The 27,942-nt window shown below is 44.1% G+C and overlaps 1 protein-coding gene across 1 annotated transcript; it reads left to right on the top strand.

Moving 5' to 3' along the window:
* Positions 1 to 170: 170 nt before the first annotated feature.
* rassf5 (Ras association domain family member 5) lies at positions 171 to 26,784 on the top strand (the record flags this gene model as incomplete). The annotated part of the gene is made up of 6 exons (XM_083938690.1): positions 171 to 984; positions 16,243 to 16,376; positions 24,879 to 24,992; positions 25,186 to 25,519; positions 25,674 to 25,789; positions 25,970 to 26,784. The coding sequence occupies 6 exons, from the start codon at positions 171 to 173 to the stop codon at positions 26,111 to 26,113; spliced, it is 1,656 nt and encodes a 551-aa protein (XP_083794816.1). The 3' UTR covers positions 26,114 to 26,784.
* Between the last annotated feature and the right edge of the window lie 1,158 nt (positions 26,785 to 27,942).

Below are 27,942 nucleotides of genomic sequence, written 5' to 3'. Positions count from 1 at the left end.
TAAAGGGAGCGCGCTCGTGGCATTTAAAGCTGTCATACTTTGCGTCACTACTACACGCTTGTCGCGGGCGTGAGTTGAGTTTACATTCGGGGCACGGAGTAAACACAAGCACAGATACACGCTCCAAACAGCCAAACACACACACGCGCGCCTTACAGGGGGACAGGACAATGGCCTCTGTCAGCGTGGTGGGGCAGCACCCGGTGCCGCACAGGCTGGACTCGGAACCGTTGCTCTTCAAACCGACAGGCGGCAAGAAGAAAATCACCCTGCCGAGGAAATCGTCCTGGGAGATGTTCAGGAGAAGCCCGGCGAGCGGCGGGGAATGCGGGTCTGTGACTACTGAGGGGGGATCGGGAACTCATCCCTTGTCTCCGGGACCAGCGGGAGAAACTGCAGCGAGAGGAGGAATGATGCCCGGTGAAGGATGCAGAGATCATGCCGCCCCTGCGCCACGTAGCCCGGACCGGGACCGAGAGGAGGGCACCGCGGCCGGCACTCAAGGAAGTCAAACCGGGCACAGCAACAGTGACTGCAACAGCAACATCCACTGTGATCCGAACCGCAACACAGGTGGTAGGAAGGGGGCTTCGCTCAAGAGGTCGGGCATCAATGTCATGCCATGCGGAGCGGTTACGAATGGGCACAAAGGAGGAGCGCACCGGCACCGGGACGCACCGCGCGGGAGACGGGACACCTGGAGCGGAGACAGCGGACGTAAGAGCATCTCCTCCTCCGTGCCAGCACAAGGAGACAGCGGTAGTCTTCCGCTGGAGCGACTTACGCAGGGCAGGACTGGAGTCGTCAAGCTGGCCCGCACCGAGCCACCCCGCATGGAGGCCTGGTCCATATTTCCCCGGGGGACTGACCCTCGGGTGAGGACCGAGAAGGGCGAAGGGCATCGGTTCGAGTCCAAGCCCTGTACGCGGGACTGGTGTGACGCCTGTAGCCGCCAAATCACCTCACAGGCACTCAAGTGTCAAAGTAAGTAGTTATGAGTCCTTAAGATCACAGCCTATTAATTTTGTTCATGCTCAATGGGAATTGCCTAAGGGATAGTCTACAGCTCCCCATGACACTGTTTTGTATTATGTGATTGGAAAACATGTATTTTTAAATAGCAGGCTACACTCTTATTTGAGTTGTGTGATCATTTGTGTGTATTCTACCTTATTAGATAACATACTTGTTGGTGAATGTTGGGGTTTTAACTTACTGGCATGTAACTTGTTTATTAGATTTGTTTCATGAAGGGCACAAGTAGGTTAGCCAGGTGCTATAATCTTCCATACTGGTGGCCGTGTGTGTTTGTACACAAAAAAGCATTTTGCTCCATAGACAGACACAGCCAAGAAAAAATTCCATTCAAAGCCCATTATCTTGTCCGTCCAGCTTTGCCTCGGGGTAAAGATAGTACAATTAACAGTGGCACATTAGTGAAATCCAGAAATAAAATGGAAATGTCTATAAGGCTCACAATTAACTGAGTGCCATGAGCCGATGTGTTGGTGCTGTAGATTGGTTAGGGTGCGAGAACAAAGTATTTGTTCCAGGAGTTGTACAAATGTAGTGGGACACTGGAAGCAGCATGATTGTTGACTACATTTGATTGCCTATTTAAAGGTAATTTAAAAATGTTTTACATTCATTGTGCCCAATATCACTGGAGTCACATGCCTGACTCTCATGTCACATGTATATACTGTACTGAGAGAAGCTCAGGCTCTGATGACATCACTCCCACCTGCACAGCTCCTGGGCACAGACCGTTTGGACCAAGCCAATTTTGACCTGGCAGTGTGGATATGTGTTTAATCTGGTATATATATATATATATATATATATATATATATATATATATATATATATATATATATATATATATATATATATATATACACACCCAGCGCTTGCTGGGGCGCCTGAAGACTTGAAGACTTGTGTGGTGGCTTTTCTGTGCACATATTGTACATGCATTCCTGCTGTGTGTATGTGAGTGCATGCTGCTGAATTGGCATTGTGTCAGCAGGACCCTGTCACAAGGAGACTGCAGCTGCAGAACAGTTTAAGATAAAGCAATTCAAGAGAGGAAAGGATAAAGAACAGACTGGCTATGGAGGAACAGTGCCAAGAGCAAATGTAACAAGAAAAGGAAAGAAAGAAGAAGTAGTTGGAAATAGGGATGACAAAAATAGTGGAATGAGTCTAGGAAGAGGTGAAGGGAGGCAGGGTGATAGGAATGAGGAGAGACAAGAGAGTCAGAAAAAGAGTGATGATGGGGAGGAGAGACAGCCAATGCAAGCAAGGGATGGGGGAAAAGAGCAGGAGTTTGTCCAGCACTGCAGAGCTGTCTGATTTAGTGTGCTATCAGCAAGAGCTCAGTGGAGCGAGAGCAGAGATTACTGGAGCACCATATACACACACACACACAGTCATGAGTTTTCTTTACAACCCAAGAACTTTTTGTCTCCACTAGTCCTTCTTTATGGATCAAGCCAATTAGCTCTAGCTCTATGCTGCCAACGGCCGCCCACAGATCAAACAGTCTTTTCTCTTCCCATTTTTCTCGGAAAAACATCAGAGGTGAGTGCGGTATACAGTAACAGGGGGTCACCAGGACATTTATGACAAGGAATACGAATTAAGGCATTTTAGGGGTATTTTTGTGGGGAGAGACGCAACCAAAACATACCAAAATAGAAACAGCACACACACACACACACATGCAAACTGTGCTCTTCTTTCAACTACACCCAGCAAATGACAGGGAGTGAGAGACGGAGGCCGTTCAACCATAAACAACCATTCTGTCTCTTTGTCTCATTGTATGCCTCGCTCCCTCTCTCTGTCTTTAATTTATCACCCTCCCTGTATCTACAGTATGTTGGCTTTGTTGCAGATGAAGCTTATAGGAACAAGCTACGCAGCCCTTTCCCTCTCGGGACAGGCGAGCGCTCGCAGGGACTGTTGTGATGTGGCCTTGCCCTACAGTGGAATCTGTCAATCCAAGCCAGAGCTGCCAGTCTCATAGTCTGCTGCTCTGTTGTTGTGTGATCCTCTGTATTTATTCTTACTGCTGGCTTTCGTTCAAGATAGTGCTTAAATAATGTCTTGATTGCTCCTCATAGAAATTTGATTTATGACATGTCCAAGCTTTACAACAACACCCACATTATATACAGTATGCATAAATACGCACATTAAGATGAGAGCCATATGTGGCATCAGGCCCAAATGGGGCATAAAATAATGAAGCATCTGACCAACATGTCTAATAAAAGACAGTCTAGACAACTAAGAGCTATATGTCTGCTTTACTGGCACTAATCTTGCCTACGTAGGAAACTAAACTCCTCTAATGTTCTCCCAGTCATGTAAATCTTTACTGTAGATTTTGGTCGCATCCTGGGCTGTTGTTTTGATCTGTCATCTCTCCCTGTTTTGACGTTGGTCAAGGATGGCGGGGCGAGAGGGAGGGTAATGGCAACCTCCTTAATCCCAGCTCTGGGTGTCTCCTCGCCTGGGATTATCTCTCAGGGATGGAGAGCTTGGGATTACAGACTGGCAGACAGAGTTAGACGTCAGACTATTATTTAATTAAAGCTTTCAGGGAACCATGCTGTTGTGGAACCAGCGCTCTGACACACAATGGCATAATACCTGCTCACAACCACATTAGTGTGTTGTAAATCATTAGCTATGTATTTATATGCTGCCTATAAATGCTAAGTAATTGAAAATGAAGCATCTTTTTTTTAATTGATCAGTCAATTAAAAAGCAATATGAAACATTGGTAAAAAAATACCAATCACAATTTCCCATAGCCCAACATAGAATCCTCCTATTTTTCTGACCCAAATTTGGCATTTTGCTCGATGAATGATTCAAAGATTCATAGATTATCAAAATAGTTGTCAGTTTTCTGTTTCCCCACTAATTCATTAATCACAGACACCTTTTGTGTGGATTTGTACCCTTCTCACCCCCACTGTGTACTTTGGTTATGTCTCCTATATCCAGTCTTTAAAGTGTAATTCTGGCGCAAAATCGTCCCGTGGTCTTTTTCGGCACTTACATACATTAAGTAAGCCTTCGTGACAGTTTTTTTGGTGTAACTACTATTAACCGAGAAATCCCGGAGAGTCGCTAACAGCCGGACGTGGCTAACACTGATTAGCTTGGGCCAGTACGGTGAAGGCATTAAACATCTTTTTAACCAGAGTGGAAATTGTTGTTGTTGCAGTGCACCAGCAGATGTGAGCTTGTGTGCTGGTCACTGCAGAGACAGAGAGGGTAACTTGCTTTGACACATGGCTGCCAGGAAACCCCACGCGCACACACACCCAAACACATTTGCCACAGACGTTCACAGTAGCCCTGTGAGTGTATTCTTTATGCCCCATGGCATTCCTCTCTCTAGAGGATGTACCTTTTCCTTAAACGCCATCTCTTCCTTCTTTTTCCTCCTCCCCCTGGTCTACACAATACAGACCTTGTCTTAGAAATGCTTTGAGCTGTTTCACATTGGTCCTCTCAAAGCTCAATTCACAGTTGAAGAAGAAAGCATAGGAAGGTTGTGTTAAATGGCTCATAACCTTCTTGTCCCGGCATACCACCGCTGCTGCTCTGCCAGCGTGCGATGAAGTTTAGTTGTAACTAGACTTAAGCCAAAAACATTCTTTAGAGATTTTGAATACAAGGCTGCATTGAATATCGAAGGAAGCTATTGAACACATGTTCATTAAATTACTACATCACTCGTCTTTTATACTGGATTTTTCTTCAGTATCAGCTGAGGCTTTTTTGTTCCGTTTCTTAGAGACAACAGTATACTTGGAAAGAATCTTCACCCAGTCACCCACAGTGTAACACTATGTGCACTTGTTAAAAAAAAGTGACAAGATAGGTTATGCTGATAAGGTTTTGTGTTTTTGCAGAAAGACCAGTGCAGTGTTGTGCTCTCCTCGCCGCTCAGCTGTATGAACGACTGAACAGTGGGGATTTTCAACCAGGCTATATTTAGGTTGCCCTTGGTGAATAGTGATAGGAGGACTGCAGAGGAAGAGGTGGTTAGGGCAGAAAGGACAGGACAAAGACATTCTTAAGCACATGTTTGCCAGGCACGATTTGGGTTATAAAAGCACGCGTAACGTCACGCTCGGTTCTGCAGTGAGAAAAACTGTGACATCAGAGCGTAAATGTCTTATGCCATTGCTTGTGATTATACCATATGCTTGTGAATGAAACTGGGGGAGTACATCCTGTTCCTCCAAACTCTTCAGTTTTAGAAGTAGGGCAGAGGAACTCCTAGTAGCACTCTCTCGCTCTCTCTCTTTTTCTCTTTCACAGTGCATATTAATAACTGACGGACTGCGCATCACCTCATCCAACATTTGCAAGCACACCTACACACTCACTTGAGGTGATGCGAGTCCTTCTCGCTGACAAGATATGTCACTGCTGTGGGGTTCGACAGAACGGCTGACTCACTTCCCCCTCAACCAGAGTTGTAGGGTTTCACACCAAGGAGACAGAAAAGGGGGGAAAGAAGAAGAGGAGGCAGTGTCGGTAACTACCTCTGCAGTGGTCTGTGACGTCTCTGCTCTATTGTATGGACATCCCACCCTGTTCTCTGCTACTGAATGAAGTTTTATACAGTCAACAACTGAGGGAACGGAAAGGAGAAATGCTCCTGTTGCTGCTATGAGATGAAAGAGGGGGGAATAGAGAAGCCAGGATTGTGAGGGTGGTCTCTGTCTCTTTAAGCTGGCTGTTTGTGACTGCAGAGTGTGTGGGTGCTGCAGTAGAGAGAGGGAGAGAGAAAGAGGGGAGAGATGAAGAGAGAGGATGAGGCAGCATTGATAACAGAGAGACATTAGAGAGGAACAAGTTGTACAGCAGAGATTTGGGTGCTCATGTCTGCATGCTAAGGCGTGAGGAAGACTGGGCAAGTGCGGACCGGAGGAGGAAAGTGTGAGGCAAGTAGAGAGGTGAGAGCATTAGGGAACGTGTGAGGAGTACAGGTGGAGGGGTGGCAGAGCGAGTGGAGAAGGGGCTGTTTATTCGGAGCGTGGCACCGGTGGCAGAGTGGCTGCGCTGGGATGGCAGAGGGGGGAACTGGGGGGGCTGGCGCTGGGGCAGCCCTCAGAGGGACAGGGGCAGCCGAGGGCAGGACAGGAGGACCAGCGAGGGATACGCGCACAGGACGGTGCCTGCTGGATGGTGCCACCATGCTCCATCCATGGCACAGATAGCACCTCTCGACCCGGGGCAGGAGGATGGGAAGGGGGAGGCGAGGTCGGGGGTCAGGTCAGGGGGAGTTGAAGGTGTTGGGTTGGGCGGGACGTTACTCGGCCAGGTGTCACTGCGTCTGGATGAGGTCAGGGGTGATTCGGAAGGGGATGTCGGCAGCGCCTGCTTCGGACAGGTGTCACGCCGGCTGGGGCGGCTGCTGAAGAGGCTGCCGAAATCTCGCTCCTGGAGTGATGGCCTGCGGATCCTCCGACGATCATCCTCTAACGGATCTCTGCTCACCAACTCAGGTATGGAGAGGACAGTAGAGTGTGCAGGTGGTGAAAAACTGGGAATTGAGCCTTAGAGGTTTTACATTGAAACCAAAATTGTTTTGGCGTTGAGGGGTACAGTCAGTGGAGAAAAGGTGAAAAGATGATGAATAGACAGGTTGAGCTGGGTTGGCCTCAAAGACCGGCTGTGGGCCAAAATATTTGGGTATTGTGTACATCAGTCTGTCTATCTGTGAACTGCAATGCCCTCAAGCCCTGTTACTCTTTGTCTCTCTCGCTCTATCGGCTGATCTATCCCCCTCGCTTTTGTGTGAGACCACATAATGTCCATGTGTGTGTAAGATCGAGTGTTAACAGTGAGGACACAGGCTGCAGATCGGTAATAAACGACAGAATAGTCCAGTAAACAAGTTAGATAAAAGCAGTCGGATAAACTGTTTATCCAAACACACACACACACACACACACATACACACACACAGAAAACCTGCACAATTTCAATCTCTCGAGAAAATTCTACATAAATGGATTAACATATTGACTTTCATATCTGTAGCAGGAATTTGAGATAAGGGTGAGCCTGCTGGAGGCTGCGATGTATCGATTTTTTCCTGTGTTTTCTCCAAATACAGGACTGGCTAATGCAGTTTTTTGGAGGGTGATGAATATATAACGTAACATTAGCACAAAGTGTGGCTCGGGTAAAGAGTGACAAGGGCTGGGTGCTGCAGATTTATTGATTCATTCACAGCAGAAGACTGTTGAATAAAAAAAGATGTTACGTCAGCTTGTGTGTGTGTGTGTGTGTGTGTGTGTGTGTGTGTGTGTGTGTGTGTGTGTGTGTGTGTGTGTGTGTGTGTGTGTGTGTGTGTGTGTGTGTGTGTGTGTGTGTGTGTGTGTGTGTGTGTGTGTGTGTGTGTGTGTGTGTGTGTGTGTGTGTGTGTGTGTGTGTGTGTGTGTGTGTGTGTGTGTGTGTGTGTGTGTGTGTGTGTGTGTGTGTGTGCGTGCGCGCGAACGTGCGTGTTCATGTGTGTCTCCCTGTGTAAGCCTGATAAGACCTTGACCAAACATGACTCAGGGAGCTGCTCATCAGGAGCTCACCAGTCCACCTGAGTGACATCATGCTGCAGCCTGAAAAGCTTCAGAAACAGCCTGAGCTACCGCAGACAGATAATGGTTATTTTTAGATGGTGTTCCCTGGAAGGGAACCTACTTAATCCTTAACTGGCCCAAACCAGATCCCTCAGTTCCTCTTCCATTGCTTCTTCTGTCTATTATTATTGGCCCTCTAAAGCATAATTTTGGATGATGCTGTCTGGAACTTCTCAAGTTCTCTAAACTGCTAAAAAATACGGTAACGTGGTGACTGTAGTCTCAAAGTTGGAGATGATAAGGTGTTTATGGGAGTACTATTAAGGGGTTGGATGTGTTCAGGGCCAGGGTTACACTGTTGACAATTCTTCGTTTTACAAAAATAAATGAAAGGGACACACCACCGATTTTACAGATTGAAGTCAGTTTATTCCTCATAAAGAGTACTCAGCCTGTGAACAGTTGTATACTAGCTTGTATAATATATTCTGTGGCTGTGGGGGAGCTTTCTGAAGTTATCTCAGCTTGGGTTTAGAGACCACAAACTTTTAATTGAAAGTCTGGGATACAGGGTTAGGCTACTGAGTTTGAAAGATGTGGACATTTATCTAGCATGGAGGGCCAAACAAAATGATGCTATCAAATTGTGTTATGGGAAATGTGGGATCCAGTTTGCCTTTTTTAATTGATTTATTTATTTAAGCTTGACTGTTACTGGGGACTAAAAGTCAGGATATCTCAGATCTTTGATCAATCTTTAATCTGTCTGTCTTCATAGAAGTGAAAATTATTGCAGTACCCCTTTAATGTCTGAGTGGGCCTTGGTTGCATGTAGGTAAACAGTCCGAGTGTAGAGCAAAAGAGGCTGAACGCACTGGCCGAAATCCAATCTCAGAACCCATCGGCTGTTATCTGACGACTATTCAGCTTTTGAAGGAGCTGGTGTTGTGGGAACTACTGCAGAAGCAGTTTTGAGTATTTTGCTAGATGTTTATATGTTTGTCTGTGTCTGCAGCCAGATTTTGTCACAGTTTTAGCGTTTTGGTGTGATCCCATCGCAAGATGGTCTCTAGTTATTAGCTTCTTAAAAATCAATCCAGATATAGACATCATAGACTCCAACTCCATTCTTATGTCTCAGGTAGCTATGGAAGAGGATGTTTATAATATAAGGCCCTAAAGTATTTGTTGGCTGCAAAGGAACCCTGAAATATTGGCCATTACCTCCAGAGGCTCAATTGTCATCCCACACATAGTTGATGGTTTCTAAGAACTCTAATTAAAAACTAAATGTGTTTGACAGTGGAGCACATTTTACTGCACTCATCTGACATTATTGATTATATAATTGATCCTGAACAGTTTTAAGCCCAGTTCTCTCAGCCATTAGAAGAGCTTTTAACTGGAATTAAAACAACAAACATCACTAAAACACAGAAGCCCAGTAACAATGTGATCTTCTACCAAAGAAACGTTCTCAAAAAGCAAAAATATACACTTTTAAGCTTCGGCTGAATCCATTTGCAGCTCAGTGGACAGAATCAGCCTTTAAGATTCTTCTCCTGTTTGTTTGGTCAATTCGGGGAGCATCTGTAGCCTGACAGATGGACGAATTGAGGGAGGGGAAGATGGAGATGCTGCTGTGATGGAGATAAAGAATGTCATTGTCAAATATGAAATCACTGTTTTTGAATACATACATCGACATATATGTCTAGGGGAACTGGGGCAGACTTGATTTAGGTTAAGAGAGATTTGTCTGCTCATGTCTGGTGGGTCAGCGTATGGACTGTGCATCGTGGGAGCTCATTGAGTTAGAGTGTGTTTGAGTGACATTGTGAGAGAACAAAGGCATGATATTTTTGTGTGTGTGTGTGTGTGTGTGTGTGTGTGTGTGTGTGTGTGTGTGTGTGTGTGTGTGTGTGTGTGTGTGTGTGTGTGTGTGTGTGTGTGTGTGTGTGTGTGTGTGTGTGTGTGTGTGTGTGTGTGTGTGTGTGTGTGTGTGTGTGTGTGTGTGTGTGTGTGTGTGTGTGTGTGTGTGTGTGCGCCACACAGTAGGAGAACACAAATAACTGCTCCAAATGAGGGATAATGATGATGGGATCAGACTGGCTAAAGCCCCCAAATGCTGCTCTTAATTCCTCCATAAGACCTGTAGAGCTCCCTTCAGGTTCATTAGTGACCGTGTTAATATCCTCACCCCTGCATTATAGCTAAATTACCCCTATTTATCCCATCAATCTGCACGCAGACATGGAGCAAATTCAATATGTCCCTATCTGGTGTCGAACAGACATCCTCCATGACCTGAGAAACACCGCTAATCTGTGTCTTTACCCTCCCTTGTCTGTCCCACACCCACTGCCTCCCAGAAAAAAAACAACCACCCACATCCCCTATCTTCAAAAAAGTTACAAGAAATGACGCCGAAACAGTGAAGAACGATGGGAGCTGAAGGACAAAAAAAGATATTTTTTATCACTCAGCAGCCTCCACCACCGAATCTGAATGTCTTTTTTTTAGAACAGGATTGTCATTTAACACGCCGCAATCGAAGCTCTGCCTTTCCTACCCCCCCCCCCCCACACACACACACACACACACACACACCCTTCACAGTTATCGAACCGAGTACAGCAGTCTAAATTAACACAGCACATAAAGATCTTTATAAACTGTACATCTAAGCTCCCTCTTTCCATTGCACTGATGGAGTTTTCCTTGAGCTCTGTCTCTCCCCATCTCCATCTCCATCAATCGGCATCATCGTCCTGCTCTGTCTGGAGGCAGTGTCATTTTCAAAGCAGTCAGACCGGAATGAATCGCATGACAGACAAAGAGAGGAGGCTATGCACGCATCTCCTGCCCGCAGAGGAGGCCGGTCTACCATGGCGACACATAACACCACAGCCCTTCGTCTTGTTGAGACAACACACACACACACACACACACATACACCAACTCTAGACTCCATGGCTCTGTGCGGGAGGAACAGATGCTGATGAGTGTTTATGGCTCAACTTCATTACAGTCATCTCTCAGTGTCCTGCCCCTGTGTGCAGGTGTGCCTGCACATTCATGTCTAATTTTTCTTTTATAATAGCTCTATTTAACCAGGAAATACCTCACTGAGATTAAGTATCTTTTTACAGAAGCATCCTCACAAAGACAGCAGCAGCAGTTACAAAACCTGTTATTTAGACGTATGACAAAATGTGACAAGTAGCGTTAAAGCGCCTTCAGTAGTCAGAAGCCTAGAAAGGCGCTATATAAGTCCATTTACCATTTACCATTTACCATTTAAACCTGATGATAATAAAATTATCAAAAAGGTTCTGCAGTTTACTAGACAAAGTATCTTAAAAGACCAGCTAAATGAAATGGTTTATCAACACTGACAGCTATATTTCAAATCATAAATGCTTTTAAAAGCGTCCGTTGAGACAGTCTCTTTAAGTTCTATGTGACAGAAGCACTTTCCTGAAGGGAGCAGAGTACATGAAGGCTCTTTTCCGGTTCAGTACAGACTTGAGAGAATCAAAGCAAATATATTAAAAAAAGTAAAAGGTAGATTAAAGTAAAAGGTTGTTTCCAGCTTAATTTGGAGTGATAAATATGGAAATAGGATGTGTCTGTGCATGTGCAGCATCCAGTGACGGGAGCTCTTCTAGCAAAACCTGTTGTGGGATTCCCATAAGTGGACCTGAACACAACTTCTCCTAAAAAATCCAGCAGAAGGGAATCGGCATCGCTGTCTTTAAATTAAAGCAACTTCCCCATTTCATAGTCTGAGTAACCGTGTACTTTCCACAGAAGAGGAATAAGGAAAACCCCTTCAAGTCCTAAAATGGAGCCCTGAGGGGAGTTTGGTCTCAGGCGTTCAATCGACCGGCACAAAAAAAAAGTCACACAAGAAACATTTTTTTGCTGACTCTCTCCTCTCTCGCTTTCTCTTTCATTCTTCTCCACTCACGGTTCTCTGTGATTACATCTGTGTCAGCATGCCCGCATAACCTTCAGAGCCCTTCTGGGTCACTGGATCGCATTTGCAGTTTCTCCACCAGCTCATTAGCACTGGTACAGCCTCGCAAGGAGGTTCACGTAATACTAGGCTGGCGCACACATCCACACATCGAGCATGCATACACACAGGAAAAAGTCCAGAGCCTTGTACTTTTACTCTAACAGCTATTCTAAATTAAGTCTAGCCAGATAACTTAATTTAACTTTAGTCCAAACCACAGGATTGTTTAAAGTGTGAAACACAAAAGATGTCAGCAAGAATACCCACTCTCCTGGTCACAAAATCATCAACGCAAATGCTTGTGTGTACATCTGTAAGTCTAGAATCAGGCAGTACTTGGTTCAAAATGCTGAAATGTGGATTTCCTTGTGTGCAAATACAGTGGTATTCAGTATGTGTGTGAGTGAGAGACAGAGACAGTGTGTCTTATCAGTGTGGGAATAATCTGGATGGTGAACCGTGACTTGCTGATGGTGGTGAATCTCACTGTAGGTGTGGAACAGGGAAACAAATCTCCCCTCCATTTTCCTTGCAGTTCGCCCAGCAGTAATTCCTGTCTTCTAAATCAATTATCAGGAGAAAGACCAAGGGCAGGGCCTTCTCTAAATAACCACCACCCAAGACAAACACTGAGTTCAGAATGACAGCAGCGGAAATTTGGTCAAAGCACTGTTATTAAAAGTTGGTTCCATTTTATTTTATTGTACTATGGGATGAGGACACATGGAAAACACACACACACACACACACACACACACACACACACACACACACACACACACACACACACACACACACACACACACACACACACACACACACACGCACACAAACATACACACAATGCATTTTAGTGAGTTACCCTAAATGTAAACAGCACTTTGTTGTTTGTTTTTGGAAAATGGAGATAATGTGAAGTTAGCGACCGGCTAGCTCAGCTTAGCGCTAAGACTGGACAGAGGAGCGTATCTATGTTCCCCAGCTTAATATCCTCTTGCGACACATGGAGACTATTCAATCGGCTTCATATTTTCAGCAATGTTCAAAGTATGTTTCTCTGAGTCAGTGTGCTGAAATCACCCACCAACAGCTTTCAGCATCATGATGTTATACTCCTCAATATGTCCTGACATTTGTGGGCAAGACAAGTTTTCTTGACTTTTGACATTTATATCTTCACAGTGGCTGAACAGATGTTTGCCTTTCAAACTTAGCAATCACTTAAAACATTAGTTTAGTTAGTTTATATGCCAATGTGTTGTAAGCTGTTTGATTGAAGCTGGATTTTGTTACCTTTGGAAGCTAGGCTTGCTCTTCCCCACTCAGTGCGATTAAATGCACATCAGTAACCTGAAAATGGTCTTTCCCTGGTTTAGGGAATAATCGCATTATTGAAGTATCCCTCGAAGACATGAGCAGGGGTTGAATGGGAAAATGACGGGAGTAACCTTACCGCCGGTACAGTAGGTGGCTCTCTGCCAACATACAGCTGGACTGAATACAGATTTTTTTCTGGTTCACTTTTGTCTAAATCACAAAATGCCGACTTTTGTACAAATTTCTTTTCATGTTTTCGCCGCCGTTGGTTCCTGGTTTATTCTATTTCCAAGTCAAAAGCAACCGCCGCAGAGTTCGGATTGTGCAGACAAGAAACCCGATAATAATTCGAGAACTCTGTTTACATGCGCAAATAATCGGGGAACTGAAGGAGTTCTCTGGGCTATGAAAACCCTGATTTTACCCTGGGTATGGTGTTTACATGGTGTTTAAGATACCAGGGTATGCCCTTAACCCGAATATAATCGGATTTTTAAACTGCATGTAAACGCACTGACTGTTTCCAATCATTGTGCTTAGCTAATTTAGCCGGCTGCTGGTGACTCTCTGCAAAAAAACAAAGATGCGTATTTCCAAAATAATATAATTTTTCTTTTTAGTGTGATCGACTATAGAGGCGCAGAGTGAGGGTGGATGAAGCAAATGAAGGAAAATAGGACAGGAAAGGAGTTTCTCTCTTCCTTTCCCATGTGCTTCCTTTTTTTCTCATTTTCTGCAATGACCTCTAAACTGTCACAAGCAGAAGGATCCCTTATCTGAACTCTACTTTATCCCCAACACATCCCTCCTGTCAGAGAGGCATTGCAGCCCTTCCCTCTTACAACATAACGCCTCTCTGCCAACCTGTCTCTGTCACACACACTTAAATTTATCTCTCTCTCGCTGAACCTCACAACCGCCTCCCTTTGCTCCCTCCTCCTTGTTCCCTGCATCAATAATCAGGCCTATTGGGAAAGCGTTTCTTTCCAAAACAAGATCTTAAATACCTGCAATTCCAGTCATGAAACTGAAAGAAACTGGTGATTATTCGTAGGGCTGGGCGATAACTTAATATGATAATTTATTGTCTTTCAATGGAATCGTTTTATGATTAAATCATACGTATATCGAGAGATTGTGATACACAATTATGTCATCTTAATTGCTGATAACTAGAACTATAGGATTATTTACGTCATTTGGACGACGCTTTAAGCTCTGATTCTTACACGTTATGTTTATTCTGAACATAAGTTCCTAATAAATGAGAAAATACTCACTTTGCCATGTTATTTTTATATAGACTATTTATTGAATTACCAGAAAGCTGCTATATCGTGGTATACAACTGTATATTGTTATCAAGATATGAAATAACCTTTATCTGGATAGAAGATTTTGGCCATATCGCCCAATACTAATTAATCTTAGGTTCATAGCTAATTAAAAAAACATCGACACAGCCGTCTACTGGTGACCTTATATGGGTCAAGCTCATCTCTCTCTACAATGGTCATCCAGAAACTTGTTGCCATGGTTACGCTGCTGATGCTGAGTGTGAGAGACGCAGTGGTGTCCCTCTCTTAGCAGGATACAGACAGAGCTGCTAATATCAGTAGACAGAAAATGAAAGCAGGCGGAGCTCAGCACTGACTGCAGAAACAAAGGTGGTGTTTTGTAGCAAATATTTAATTACTGGCCTCGAAACAGAACATTGGGGAAATGGTTTTATGATTATATCCAGTCTGGCTGATGGCGTGTAGGGCTACTGTAGAGTGTTTTATTTAAGAGGCTTTACTGCTTGAAGAGGACCACAAAAAGGATCTGACTCAGACCCCCCCTCAAAAAAATGCAGTCCTCTCTGCTCTGTGGTTTTTAAAGTCTCTCTCTTCTTTTTAGCATGGATTATCTCACCAGCAGAAGACAAGTTCGATGTGAGGATATATGCATTGGTCTCAGCAGAGAAACGTCTGGCCGCAGTAAAGTCTGCGACACATAAACAAGCTGAGGCTGTCATATGTGGGACCAAATAAAACTGAAAGAACAGTGAGCTATCTTGGGAGGTTTTGGGGGAAGTACCTAAAAATACTATTTTCTTACTGAGCAGTAAGATGCGAGTTGACCACACAAGTGCTGCTATACTGGTACAGTTTGTTGGCTTTGAGTGTGTAAAAGTAGTGTGCAATACTCTATGTCTGTATTACATTATGTATTTGTATCCCTTGTGTTCTTTGTTGGACTTTGTACAGAATGTCCAATATACAGAACTGTGTTTTGTGTCTGCACCATGGATGTAAGACTGGACTGGCTCAGGCCCAGGGGCCCATAAATTCACAGGAACTGACTTATGAAATGCTGAAAACCCCCCATAAAATAATCACACAGAGATGCTAAATGACCACAACTATACAAAAAAAACATGAATTAAAAAAACAAAAATTACAACAAAGAGTAAAAAAAATGACTATGGGGATGCAAAAATGACCACGAAAAAATGCCTGAAATAGACACAAACGACCACATAGAAACAAAAATGGCACACAAAAGACATGCAAAAGCTGTAAAGCTGTAAAATGACATCAGAGAAAAACACAATTACAACATGGAAACGTAGAATGTCTAAAAACAGGTGCAAAACCATCATAAAAAGATATAAAATAGACGCAAAACAGTTATAAAGACAACAACTAAAAATGGACTTAAAATGACCACAAAGAGAAACAAAATGACCAAATAGAAAACCGTCAAATATAAGTGCCCAATGATCACAAAGGGACCAAAAATTACAAAACGACTTAAAGAAGACTCTTTGAATTTGAGTGTCTTGTTCCTATGTAGACAGAGTGGGGGGCCTCTAACATGTCTGTGCCCAGGGGGCACTTGTCTCATAATCCGTCCATGGTCTACACCAGAAGAGGCTTGTACTGTAAGCGATGTAAAGCGGATCATTAAGTCTTTTATGTTCAGGTCTCTGTAATTATTGTTTACTGTAATTTGTGTGTTTTGTTGATGAAGTTGATGAGTGTGTCCTGCATTAGCCACTAGATGGAGCAAATTCTCTTTAAAGCGGAGTGTTTGTATGACTGCACCTGTTTGATTAAATCTTCATTTCAAACTCATACACTCATACATATACAGGTGATTAATCAGCATTACATTCTGACAAGAAATACCACAGAGACTTATAGTTCAGTGTTGGGTCGATGTTTGATGATATTGCTTCTCTGGTTCTGTCCAACTGCATGTGTTCTTGTGTCTGATCGGTGTGTTTCTGTGTTTATCAGACTGTAGCTACACCTGTCACCTGGAGTGTGAGAGCCAGGTCCAGCTGGACTGCAACCAGAAGGAAAAAGATCCCAAAGAAACTCCATCTCCCAGAAGACGCTGTTCCTCCTCCGCAGCAGCCCCTCAGCACAAGGTGAGCATTTCAAACACAAAATAACAAACAAAGACAACCCAGTAGAATTAAGAAAACGGTGCAGAGATCTAATTGTGACATATTTAGGGTCACTGCAGTAGAGCAAACTCAGAGGTGTACGTGAGTCACGGTGGCGTAATGGCAGCGTTCATTCTCCGAGCCTCCCTCTTACATAACCATCCTCCTCTTTCACAACATACTGTCCCTCTTCCTCCCCCTCAGTTGTCTACTTATGAATTTATATATGCGGTCATTTGCTTTTTTTTGGTCACAGAATGTTCTCAGGACAGAATATGCTCTGTCACGTAAGCTCTGCTGCTCTGTTGCTCTAACGGCCTCCCTCCTCCTCCTTGTGGAGTCCCTCTATTCATCTCTCCTACGCATTTGATTAATTAAATCAGTGGGGGACCCTGATGTCCCTACTTTCTTTGCCTCTCTTACATGAATGTAAGCTAAATATGTTAAGCTGTTATCTGCAGCTCCATTATAGGATAGCTGTGTAAGCTCACCCTATTCTCAGATGTTCTGTTTGATAGTGCAATGTACTTAGTCAATACACTATTTCAGAAGTCAAACGCCATCATTTCAATTCTCTATACTGTACGAAAAACAGAATACAGTAATTATGTAAAAGTATCCTCGAAATAGTGCTTCACCCACTCTTTGTATAAGTACATCATGTGTGTGTACAGGAATCTAAGAGAGTGGGAGTCTGCATGCTGCTCTTGGCAATCCAGCCTTTAGTCACCCACGCAATGTGGTACACACACACACACACACACACACACACACATAAAACATACAGTCCTGCAGCAGAATACTGGCAGCTACTCTATGCCTGCGGGGAGGGGGGGCAGATAATGCAAAATTAGACCCCTGGTAGTGTATCAGGTAGTACTCCGCTTCCAGAGAGCGTGAACTAATACGCACAATCATTCTACCCTGAAACATGTTGATGGGAATGGTGAGAATTGGAGCGAGCAATTAGGGAGGTGAATTGAGTACATCTTTACCAAATGTCTTTTGCCCAGCAGCTACTGCTCAAACTACAGTTCAGGCTGTTTATCCCAAAAACACATTCATTTCTTTTAATTTTCCACATCTACTTCGACAAAATGATGATGTATTATTTTTTTGTAGATTCATTTTAGCCAACCACTGCTACTTCTCTTTTCTGACTGTGTAGATAATGATGCTGAAAGTCAGAATTAAGTAAGTGTTGATGATGTCTGTCTCCGGAGGCAAGTGAACTCTGTGACTCTGAGCCCATCTTTCTCCGCACTCCTGTTTTGTTCATAGAGTACACGAGTACTGCAGACAAGAGGAGATATGACATTTCATTTCCTGCAGTCCTCTTCCTCCCCTTTTGCTCTGTTTTATTGCTGCGGCTGTGTGTGTGTTTGTTTGTTTGTGTTTGTGTGTGTGTGTGTGTGTGTGTGTGTGTGTGTGTGTGTGTGTGTGTGTGTGTGTGTGTGTGTGTGTGTGTGTGTGTGTGTGTGTGTGTGTGTGTGTGTGTGTGTGTGTGTGTGTGTGTGTGTGTGTGTGTGTGTGTGTGTGTGTGTGTGTGTGTGTCTGTGTGTGTGTGTGTGTGTGTGTGTGTGTGTGTGTGTGTGTGTGTGTGTGTGTGAGAGAGAGAGTATATGTGGTTGTGTTATATTTCCCCTCAGTCTTAACAGGCCCCTGTTGTCTGTGCATCAGCAGAAATTGATCCCCTTTTACCCCCTATAAGCACATACATGCAGCACACTGACCAGGCTTCATCGACTTGAAGCCAGCCGGAGTATCGTTCAGTGTGTGTGTGTGTGTGTGTGTGTGTGTGTGTGTGGGTGTGTGTGTGTGTAGCTTCCCACCCCCAGCACGCTGTCTCCTCCCTTAGTGATTACACTGATGGAAGCGAGGAGCAGAGCCGCGGGTAATCAGTCTTCGTCTGACTCGAACCTGGCGCAAAGACACCCAATAAAAGGTTGACACACTGTGCCTGCATGCTGCAGCACTCCAGTACGTATAGGTTTACCTATAATCATGTCTGAGTAGTTATTATAATCATTCTACATACACAGAAACAGCATGTGCTGACAGATGCACATAAGCTGCGACAATCTCAATCGTGAAAGGGGCATTAGCTGATTCTTGACAAGGGGGGTCACTGCCGAGTCAGAGGGCATTTTGAAGGGTCAGTGTAGGGTTAGAGGTCACCGTAATCTCTATTCTGAGGACAATCATTCATTATTTTCCTTAATCTCACCTTAAGCGCTGTGAGCCTCAGTGGTGGTAGCTAAGCAGCTATGGAGGTAAAGGTTATTATGGAGGTTATTTCTGTATCTGTCTCCTGATTGGTTCGGGCGTCAAAAACAATAGCCCTTATTATGGAGTGATCCAGCATAAAAGCAGCACGCTCACAGTGGTTACGATGGCTTCCAATAAGCCGTTGCATTCTGCTGCAGAATCTCACTTGAAGAGCAGCCATCTTCCATAGTCTCTCTGCTGCCTCCTGTCACTGCTGCTCTTTACGTATGTAAAACAGGAGCTGTGAGGCTTCATATCTCTCACTCATCAACATTTCTCTTTCGACTTACCCATGCCACTCTCTCTCTCTCTCTCTCTCTCTCTCTGTAAGAGGAAGTGGTCATGCTCTGCAGGGTGCAGTCGCTTGCAGGAAGAGGGAGAGAGAGAGAGAGGGAGAAGGGGGAGGGTTCTTGCAGGCTGATAACACACTCAACCACAGATGGTTGAGCAAGGCTGCAAGAAGAGAGTGAGGGAGCAAAGTGGTTGCAAAGACAGAAAAGAGAGGAGAGGAAGGGAGAGAGTAAGAAAGAAAAATAGAGGCTAAGTGGGAGGCATCCGTTTCTCTGATAGTGTCGCCAAAGCAACGTCGAAAAGAAGAGACAGAGGATGTAGCACGGCAGGGGTCTGCGAACATCTTGTTGCTGCAGCCAAGAGATCTTCTGCCCGCTGTTTACTCTGAACTTCCAGGGACGGATTTATGCTCTCACACATTGATGCCGGACTTGAATTGAACCATTCTTTCTTCCTTCGCAGTGGGTCCTTACACAGACACAGACACAGGAAAGCAGGATGTGGTATTGCATGCATGCCTTTATGATCGTCAGTTTGCGAGTATAACAGGGGCTCTCAGGTGAGCAGGGTTAACTTGAAACCATCCTGTAAACCGACTCCATGACACCAGAGGCAATCTACGTATGTGTGTGTGAGACAGACACATACTGTGTATGAGTGTATACATGTGTGTTTGTTCAGCGGCGAATGACCAGGTGCATGGTGAGTTTGTGACACCAGCGTCAGAGCACGCACACACACAGACACACACACACACACACGTCAGGAGGAAGTGACACGTCTTGCTCGCTCTCGGATTTCCTGGTCCCCTCTCCGGTGGCACGTAAAGCGGTGAATCTGAGCCGAGGTTCACCTGTCTCGCCCTCGCAGGTGGGAACTCCAACTTCAATGCATCAGCAGAGGAGCGCTGACTTTTTCTGGATGAGTAAAGGACAGTTAGAAGCATCTGGACTCTGATCGTGGCTGAGTGTCACATCAGCCCCTGCCTTTTTTTAAAGATAAACCGGCACTTCCTCAAGCTGTCAACGTGCTGCTCTGGTGCTGTGCTGGTGCCGGGGGCTGTCTCTGGACCTCTCCATGACTGTCAACGCGGTGCTGACCCCCTCCATGACCAGCAGTAACAGCATGAGCAGTGGGTACTGCAGCCTGGATGAAGAGAGCGAAGACTTCACTTTCTTCACAGCCAAAACCTCGCTCTTCCGCAAGCCCAAGCATGCAGCTAAGGTACAGATCATCAGGGTAACACTCACTGACAGATGAGGCTGTAAAAACTTTAATTGAGTAAGACAACCTCTGATGGGTCAACTGGTGGGTGTTTCAGTTTGACTGGGAACTAAACTTCCATTTACATATAATAAGAAAAAAAACATGGTACCTGAAAGCAGAAGTATGGAGAGGAAGTGGTGATGTTTGTGTATTCTTAAGCAGGCCTCTAGGTGTGTGAGAGTGTAGGAAGGATTTACGCTCTACATCTGTTGTGCCACATTGATCTGCTGGCAGTTCAATAGCCTTGATGGCTTTTGGCAGCTCATTTATCATGTGAGTGGATAGCATAGATTTGGAGAGTAAGGAGGATGTGTGTGTCTTTATGATGTTAACCTAAAGATTCTATAGAAGCTTCTTCTTTACAGTGCTTGGGAGAGGTTTCCATAGAAACAAAGCTGATACTTTAGTACTAGAACAAGGTGTGTGTGTGTGTGTGTGTGTGTGTGTGTGTGTGTGTGTGTGTGTGTGTGTGTGTGTGTGTGTGTGTGTGTGTGTGTGTGTGTGTGTGTGTGTGTGTGTGTGTGTGTGTGTGTGTGTGTGTGTGTGTGTGTGTGTGTGTGTGTGTGTGTGTGTGTGTGTGTGTGTGTGTGTGTGTGTGTGTGTGTGTGTGTGTGTGTGTGTGCAGAGCAACTACTTGACTCTAGCAAACCATTTTCCTAGTTACCATAGCAACCCATAGTTTCGTTGGCACACGTTTCCTGAGATTTGTTCTTTTGGTCTACTGTACATGCCATTACTTCCCACATAATTGTGTGGCGCTCGTCGGTTTGTCCCATGATGCACAGTAGGTGACTGTAGGTGACTGAATGATTTTAATGTCTTTCTGGTTGCACAGAAAGCCTGGATATAAAAATCCTTGAACTGCCACACACATTTGCATTAATGTAAAACACGCTCAGGCCTCCTCTCGCTGTCCTTGTCCTGGTAGTGTGTTTGGTGTCTGACTTGGAGAAGGTATAATCTATGAATAATTGACCAGCTGTGCAGTCAGTGTGTGGGGTTGCTGCCGTGCTGAGACAGAATGGTATTGGGGTTAGATTGTCTGGGCTGCCGGCACAGAAGCTGTCAGCTGATGGTGCCTGATTTCTTTGGCACTACACCGCCAAAGACATACATTTTGACATATAGTATAGCAGCACAGTCAGCTATAGAACAGAGGAGGTTCTTGAATTACTTCCTCTGGTCGAGTATGAAAAGTAGCCCTGCAGGTTTTTTCCCCCTTTGTTTGAATATGTAAAGGAGATGCTGTGGTATCATATATTTTGTGTATAACGATTTCAAAATTTGTCACTGTGTTAAGTCTTCTCCTATACATATGTGTACTTTTGCACACAGAGAGACACACACATTCATCCAAACAGTGGAAGTGGAGTTCAGATTTTCTTTTCTTTATGAATTATTTCCAGAGCTGAGCCTTTTGCTCCAGATTAGCCAGCCACCTTGAATGTGTGTGTGTGTGTGTGTGTGTGTGTGTGTGTGTGTGTGTGTGTGTGTGTGTGTGTGTGTGTGTGTGTGTGTGTGTGTGTGTGTGTGTGTGTGTGTGTGTGTGTGTGTGTGTGTGTGTGTGTGTGTGTGTGTGTGTGTGTGTGTGTGTGTGTGTGTGTGTGTGTGTGTGTGTGTGTGTGTGTGTGTGTGTGTGTGTGTGTGTGTGTGTGTGTGTCTACTTTGTGTGAGCATGGACTTGTAAGTGTATATGTGTAATGCTGATGGCAGTGCCGGCACACACAACCTCTGAGCTTGAAATGGAATCAGCCTGTGTGTTTTCCATCGACACTTGATCCAGTTAAGTCTTTTAACACAAACTGTGTGCATAAGTGTGCATGTTGATGAGTTAACGTTGAATTCTGTCCACATTATTTTGCTCTGTGTTATTTGAGAATTGTTAGTATAGCTCTGACGGCGCTAGCAATTATCCTCAATTTTTGCCAGTTGTAATAGATCCTTGAGTCTTGTGTTACCTGAAGATTGGGATGCCAATACACGCACACACACACACACGCACGCACGCACGCACGCACGCATGCACGCACACACACACACACTAGGTTTTAGTCAAGAGTGAGTTCAAGTTAACAAAAAGGTGGTGAGATTAGACACAGCCAGGTTTGACACACATGCTTAAATACTGGCTATTTTGCAGCGGCATTTCAAACAGCCATGACCTCTCCTGTCTCTTCAGAGTGAGAACATCAACACTTACTCATGTCGACCTGAGGGCGTGTGTGTGTGTGTGTGTATGTGTGTGTGTGTGTATCCTTGAGCGTGTGCGTGAGCGCGTGCGTGCGTGCGTGCGTGCGTGCGTATCTGCATGACATCTGTACATATGTGTGTGTGGCCCTTATGTAACAGTCCTACATATCATACACACTTAGTAAGCTGCTTTACATCATCTTTCATCAAATTGGATTAACTGGCTAAGACCTTGTCACCTGTAATGTTGTTATTATCAGACAGTGACAGTGAATCATTCTGTGGGCACGCTATTTTCTGTGTAAAATGGATCTTTAGCTGTTGTGTTCTTTCAGTAAAGAGAACTTATTTGATAACCTGCCTAACACTGTGTATGTTGAGTGAAAATTGAGAACTTATTGAAGTGATAAACGCAGCAAAACCCTTAGTTTAGTGGACATGATTTGAACAGATTAAATATCAAATTAAAAAAAATGTTTTTCATACATTCTAACCAGTTAGAAACACAGATGTACTGTAGAAATTTAAATAATTCCGGTGTCATGTATTTCATCAAGCTTACCAAGACCCTGGTCCCTCAAAATGGTGTTTTACTAAAACCAAAGTAAAGACTGTGCAAGTCTTATCAGTCTTCACATCTCTCTCTGGTCTGTGACTTGCCTGCCATTGACTCCCTCAAAACCTGGTCCAAGCGGGGCGGCGTCCCAGGACTTTGTGGAACTCTCAGGGGCGGAAAAAGCTCTATTGTCCCTCTCTATTGTCCCCTTGACCACTCTCACTGGTATGCAGAAAGGGAGGGCAGGGCTCTGCCTCTGATACATTTAGAAACTTGCATACAAAAGCAGGAATTCCTTTTTACTTTGTTGCCTTAGACCGGGAGGAATTTTGGATACAAGTCTTCTCCTCCTTATCCCTCCGAGTTTGCCATACAGACTTGACATTTAGCCACCAGAGTTTTATTAAATTAATCATTTTAATTATTATATATTCACGAGTCGATTGAGACAAAGAAACACGACTGTAAACTCTTAATGTTTAAATGTGTTTGTGCCCTAATTAAAAAGTATTTAAATCGCAGAGTTTGTGACATGCTGCGAACATAATAGCTTGAGGTGCTTTCGATGCAACACGGATACTACTGTATGATAGTAACTATAATTGCACATTTGGTGTGCTGCTGATAGGTGTGGAAGAGATAAAAGCAGCAACAAAAAGAACGAGCTATGTGGTAGACAAGATCAACTGTCCCCTTGTTCTTGTTGTTCCTATTCACACATGGACACACACAAACACAAAGAGTTCTGTCCTGGTATCCATCTCTAAACGTCAGGCTTGAAATTTTAAATGTTATGATGTCACCACCTCTTTTTGCTTAATGTCAGCCAGGATGAGCTAAGCTACACATGTACTGTGTGTGTGGTTTATTACCAGCAGGTGCTTTAGTCTACACACAGGGACACACTTCATGCACTCGCACAATGCATCTGTGTTGAATGACACTGTTACTTCATCACACAACCCGAGGACTCCCCTGCATGATTCCTGCCCTCCATCTCTCTCTCTCACATACACACGTGCACACACACACACGCATGCACGCACGCACGCACGCACGCACGCACGCACGCACACACACACACACACACACACACACACACACACACACACACACACACACACACACACACACACACACACACACACTTTCTTCTCTCTCTCTGTCTCTCTCTCTGCCCCAGAAAGTGCAAACGAACAAGAGAAGGAGAAAAAAAAGCTATTGTGAGATAGAGAGGATGCATCCCACTGTACTATAAATAACCCAGTCAAACTCTGTGTTGCTAAGGCTGGCTCAGCAGCCGCTCTCTCATCATTCCTCACCCTTTACTTGCCTCTTTCGCTGCCTCCCCCTTCTCCCTCCTTCCACTGCTTCCTCCCTCACTCTCTCTCCCTTTCTCATTCCTACTCACAGAGTGAGAGGAAGGCAGCACAGTCAATATTTTTGTGCTAGGATGCTTGGATGCTGGGATGTTGCATGTGTGGTTTGCTCCATTTGCAACATTTCCTTTCCCAGAGCAGAGCTGTGGAGCTGTGTAACAGCAGTGAAGAGGAAGGGATAGTATATTGTCTCTAAGCATCTCCATCAGCTTCAGTCAGACAAGCAGCTTTTCCTTGTGAGGTTGATAAAGACGGAGGATAGGAGAGGAAGGTGTTGTCACAAGTATTGCAGGAACTAGCTTCATGTTTAGTCTTGTTTTCATAACACCTGTTATGCTACGTTAGTCAGAGCACTTTTTTTTTTTAGTTTCCAGAGTGAAAGGGTTTATCTGGGCCAATGTGCATTCAGAATATCTGTAAACTTCTTTTTACAAGAATTGTGATGGAAGCAGCACCATCTGCTGGTTTAACAACACTGGAGAACATACTACCAGATATTTGAATACTGACAGCCCTTCTCCTTTTGCCTTACAGCAAAGAGAAGCAAAGGAGGAAGAGGACAGAGGAACAAAGGACCTGTCAGAGGAAGAGTTGCGGACAAGGATAGACGAGTATAATGCTCAAGTCTCTGAAAATGGCATGAAATTGGTGAGTTGTGAACAATGGTTGTAGCTGGTGAATGTCCTGTAGGCTATTGTGTTATGTATCAAACCAGATTTTTAGATTTCAATTTCATTTGATGAATATACATAGGATAAGGTCCTGCTATAGTGCACATATCAACACTGAAAATGTACCTTCTCTTTCTTACTGTCTCCCTCTTTCTCTCTGTGTGTCCAAGGCTTCAGACGGATCATATAAAGGCTTCATTAAGGTCCACCTGAGGCTCCATCGACCAGTCACAGTCCCTGCTTTAGAAGCAATGGACTCAGAGGGAGCGTCCAAACAGACGGGCGGCCGCCCTCAACCGCCGTCAGAGTGCCAAGAAGGAACGGACTGTGGGCAGGGCGAAAAGAGAACGTCTTTCTACTTACCATGCGACTGTGTGAAGCAGATCCATATCAGCTCTCTGACCACCACCAGAGAGGTCATCCAGGGCTTGCTGAAGAAGTTCATGGTGTTGGACAATCCCCGCAAGTTTGCGTTGTACCGTCAGACACACAGAGATGGACAGGGTGAGGAAAAGAAACCCGGTGATGAGCTCATTTGCAGAAAATGTGTCTAATAGACAGCATTGAATTATCTGGGTTTATATATATATATATATATATATATATATATATATATATATATATATATATATATTTGTGCCTTTCTGTTCCCCTCCAGATCTGTTCCAGAAGCTTCCTCTTTGTGAGCGTCCTCTTCTTCTGAGGTTGATAGCAGGGCCCGACCCGGAGCATCTCAGCTTTGTCCTGAAGGAAAATGAGACTGGAGAGGTGGAGGTGAGGAACACACACACACACAGGCAGATTTTATGTATCTGTGGTGTCTAATGTTTCTCACATGCGTTATTTGGCATGAAAGGAGAATTATACCGGCTTTAGATGCAATATTCTTTCTCATAGACAAAAAACAAACTTCCTGCAATGGTATAGTAATCTTTTTTTCCCGTCCCCTAACAGTGGCATGCGTTCTCTGTTCCTGAGCTACAAAACTTCCTGGTAATCCTGGAGAAAGAGGAGGCGGAGCGCATACGGGCAGTGGAGCAAAAATACACTGTGTACCGACAGAAACTACAGAAGGCCCTTCAACAACATGACCGCTGACCCCCTTCACCTGTTTCCTTACGACCTGGACCCAGGGAGAGACTGACCCTCTGAACGCAGCCCCCCCCCCAAAAAAAAAAAGACCTGTGTGATCTATTCAGAGACTGGAGCCGGAGATGCTGAGCTTATCTCAACCCTCCACACACACCCAAACATACAGTTTATCCACACACAGATGCATACCCTTTCTCAGGACACATACCCCCCCCCCCCCCCCCCCCTCCACATACACACACACACACACACAGACACACACACAGACACTTCCACTCCTGCAGTACAAAAATCAGGGGTTGAAAGTGACGTGAAAAGCTACTGGGTGTGTGGTCTCCTAGCTTATTGGACAAGCAGTGTTTTGCCAAGATCACAGCAACACAAGATCTGAAACTCAGACTTTGGATCTCATTTTGGGACTGATATGAATCATTAGTGTTTAAAGAATCCCTCTACTTCTGCTACTGCTGCTGCTACTGCAAGTGTTACTTATGCATGAGTCTCTCGCAACTCATCCCCCTGCACATAGAGTTAGAAGTCAAATAGTAGGCATGGATACTTTTTGATAGAAGGACAATCATACTGAGTGTTCTTTTTATTTTTATTTTATTGGAGTTGATGAATAGGTTTATCTCCATAAGTGTTATTCTGTGCTCGAATTTAAGACGAGTGGATTTGCGAGGGAGGTTTTTTGGGGAGAAGGGTGTTTTTTGCTTGGGTTGTTAGAACAAGGAGAGGAAAGATAAGAAACTGAGATCCATTCTCTGATTTTTTTTTCTCAGGGAGCATGCGTTGAACAAAGAGTAAAACCTAAAGGAGGAAAGAAACCGAAATCTACCCTACAACACGCCATTTTATCCTACAAATCACACCCTTTTAAAAAATGTATTCCTATCGATTTATTTTTCCTACTCCCAACGCCATGTGAAAAGACAGTCAGGTGCTTCGCTGACAGAAAGGTCTTCAATCGTCCCAGTTATCGATCTCCTCCCAAAAACAGACATTAACTCTTTTCAGATAATAAGTGTGATTTCATTTCCCCTTCCTAAATCCTGATCCAACTACCTTTGCATGAACTGCTGAGCGAGGCAATCCACATACCTTTACAGATTTTACACTGTTTTATGGAGTGCAATTTGAATGTGAGAGGATTTTTTTTTTTTACACCAAAGCTTAGAGGGACAGATCTATTGAGAGGATTTTAAAGGGATGAGAGACATTTGGACATTTATCTTATTAAAGGCGGTGTATGTAAAAATTTAAACCAGCTTCTGTTTTTGCACATATAGATGCAGGTCACTGAATCGCCCACAGCGGCCGGGCATGCATTTCTGCTTCTCTGTTCTTTTTTATATCCCCACCTTCCACCCAAAAAAAGAAACATAAAATATATATAAAATTCATGATAGTGGCTATGATGTACCAATGACGTGTTTGCAATGCATATGTATTATGTAGACACTGGAAAAAGAGTGACAAGGTTGAACTTTGTTGTTATTAAGATTAATATTAATATTTCTTTGGTTTGATTCCTACTGGTGTGTGTGTGTGTGTGTGTGTGTGTGCGTGCGTGTGGAGGATAATGTGAATTGTGTTTAATAACGAGTGTCTATGTGTCATCATCTCATTAGGCCTCGCTTATCAAGTATTAAAACATGCATTGAGTGCATGTGTATTATAACACATTACAACTGCAAAATAAGTTGTTATGGAAAATATATTTGGCATGTGTCATAAAACAAATGCATTTAACCAAAGCATTTATTGTCAACATTACTCGCACACATGCTTATTTTCCATTTTGTATGTAATACATTAGAAAAACTGATAAATGA

Source organism: Echiichthys vipera (assembly GCF_963691815.1).
Source record: "Echiichthys vipera genome assembly, chromosome: X".
Taxonomy (NCBI): domain Eukaryota; kingdom Metazoa; phylum Chordata; class Actinopteri; order Perciformes; family Trachinidae; genus Echiichthys; species Echiichthys vipera.
The sequence above is the reverse complement of the archived record's forward strand: the minus strand, read 5'-3'. Positions and strand labels throughout refer to the sequence as shown.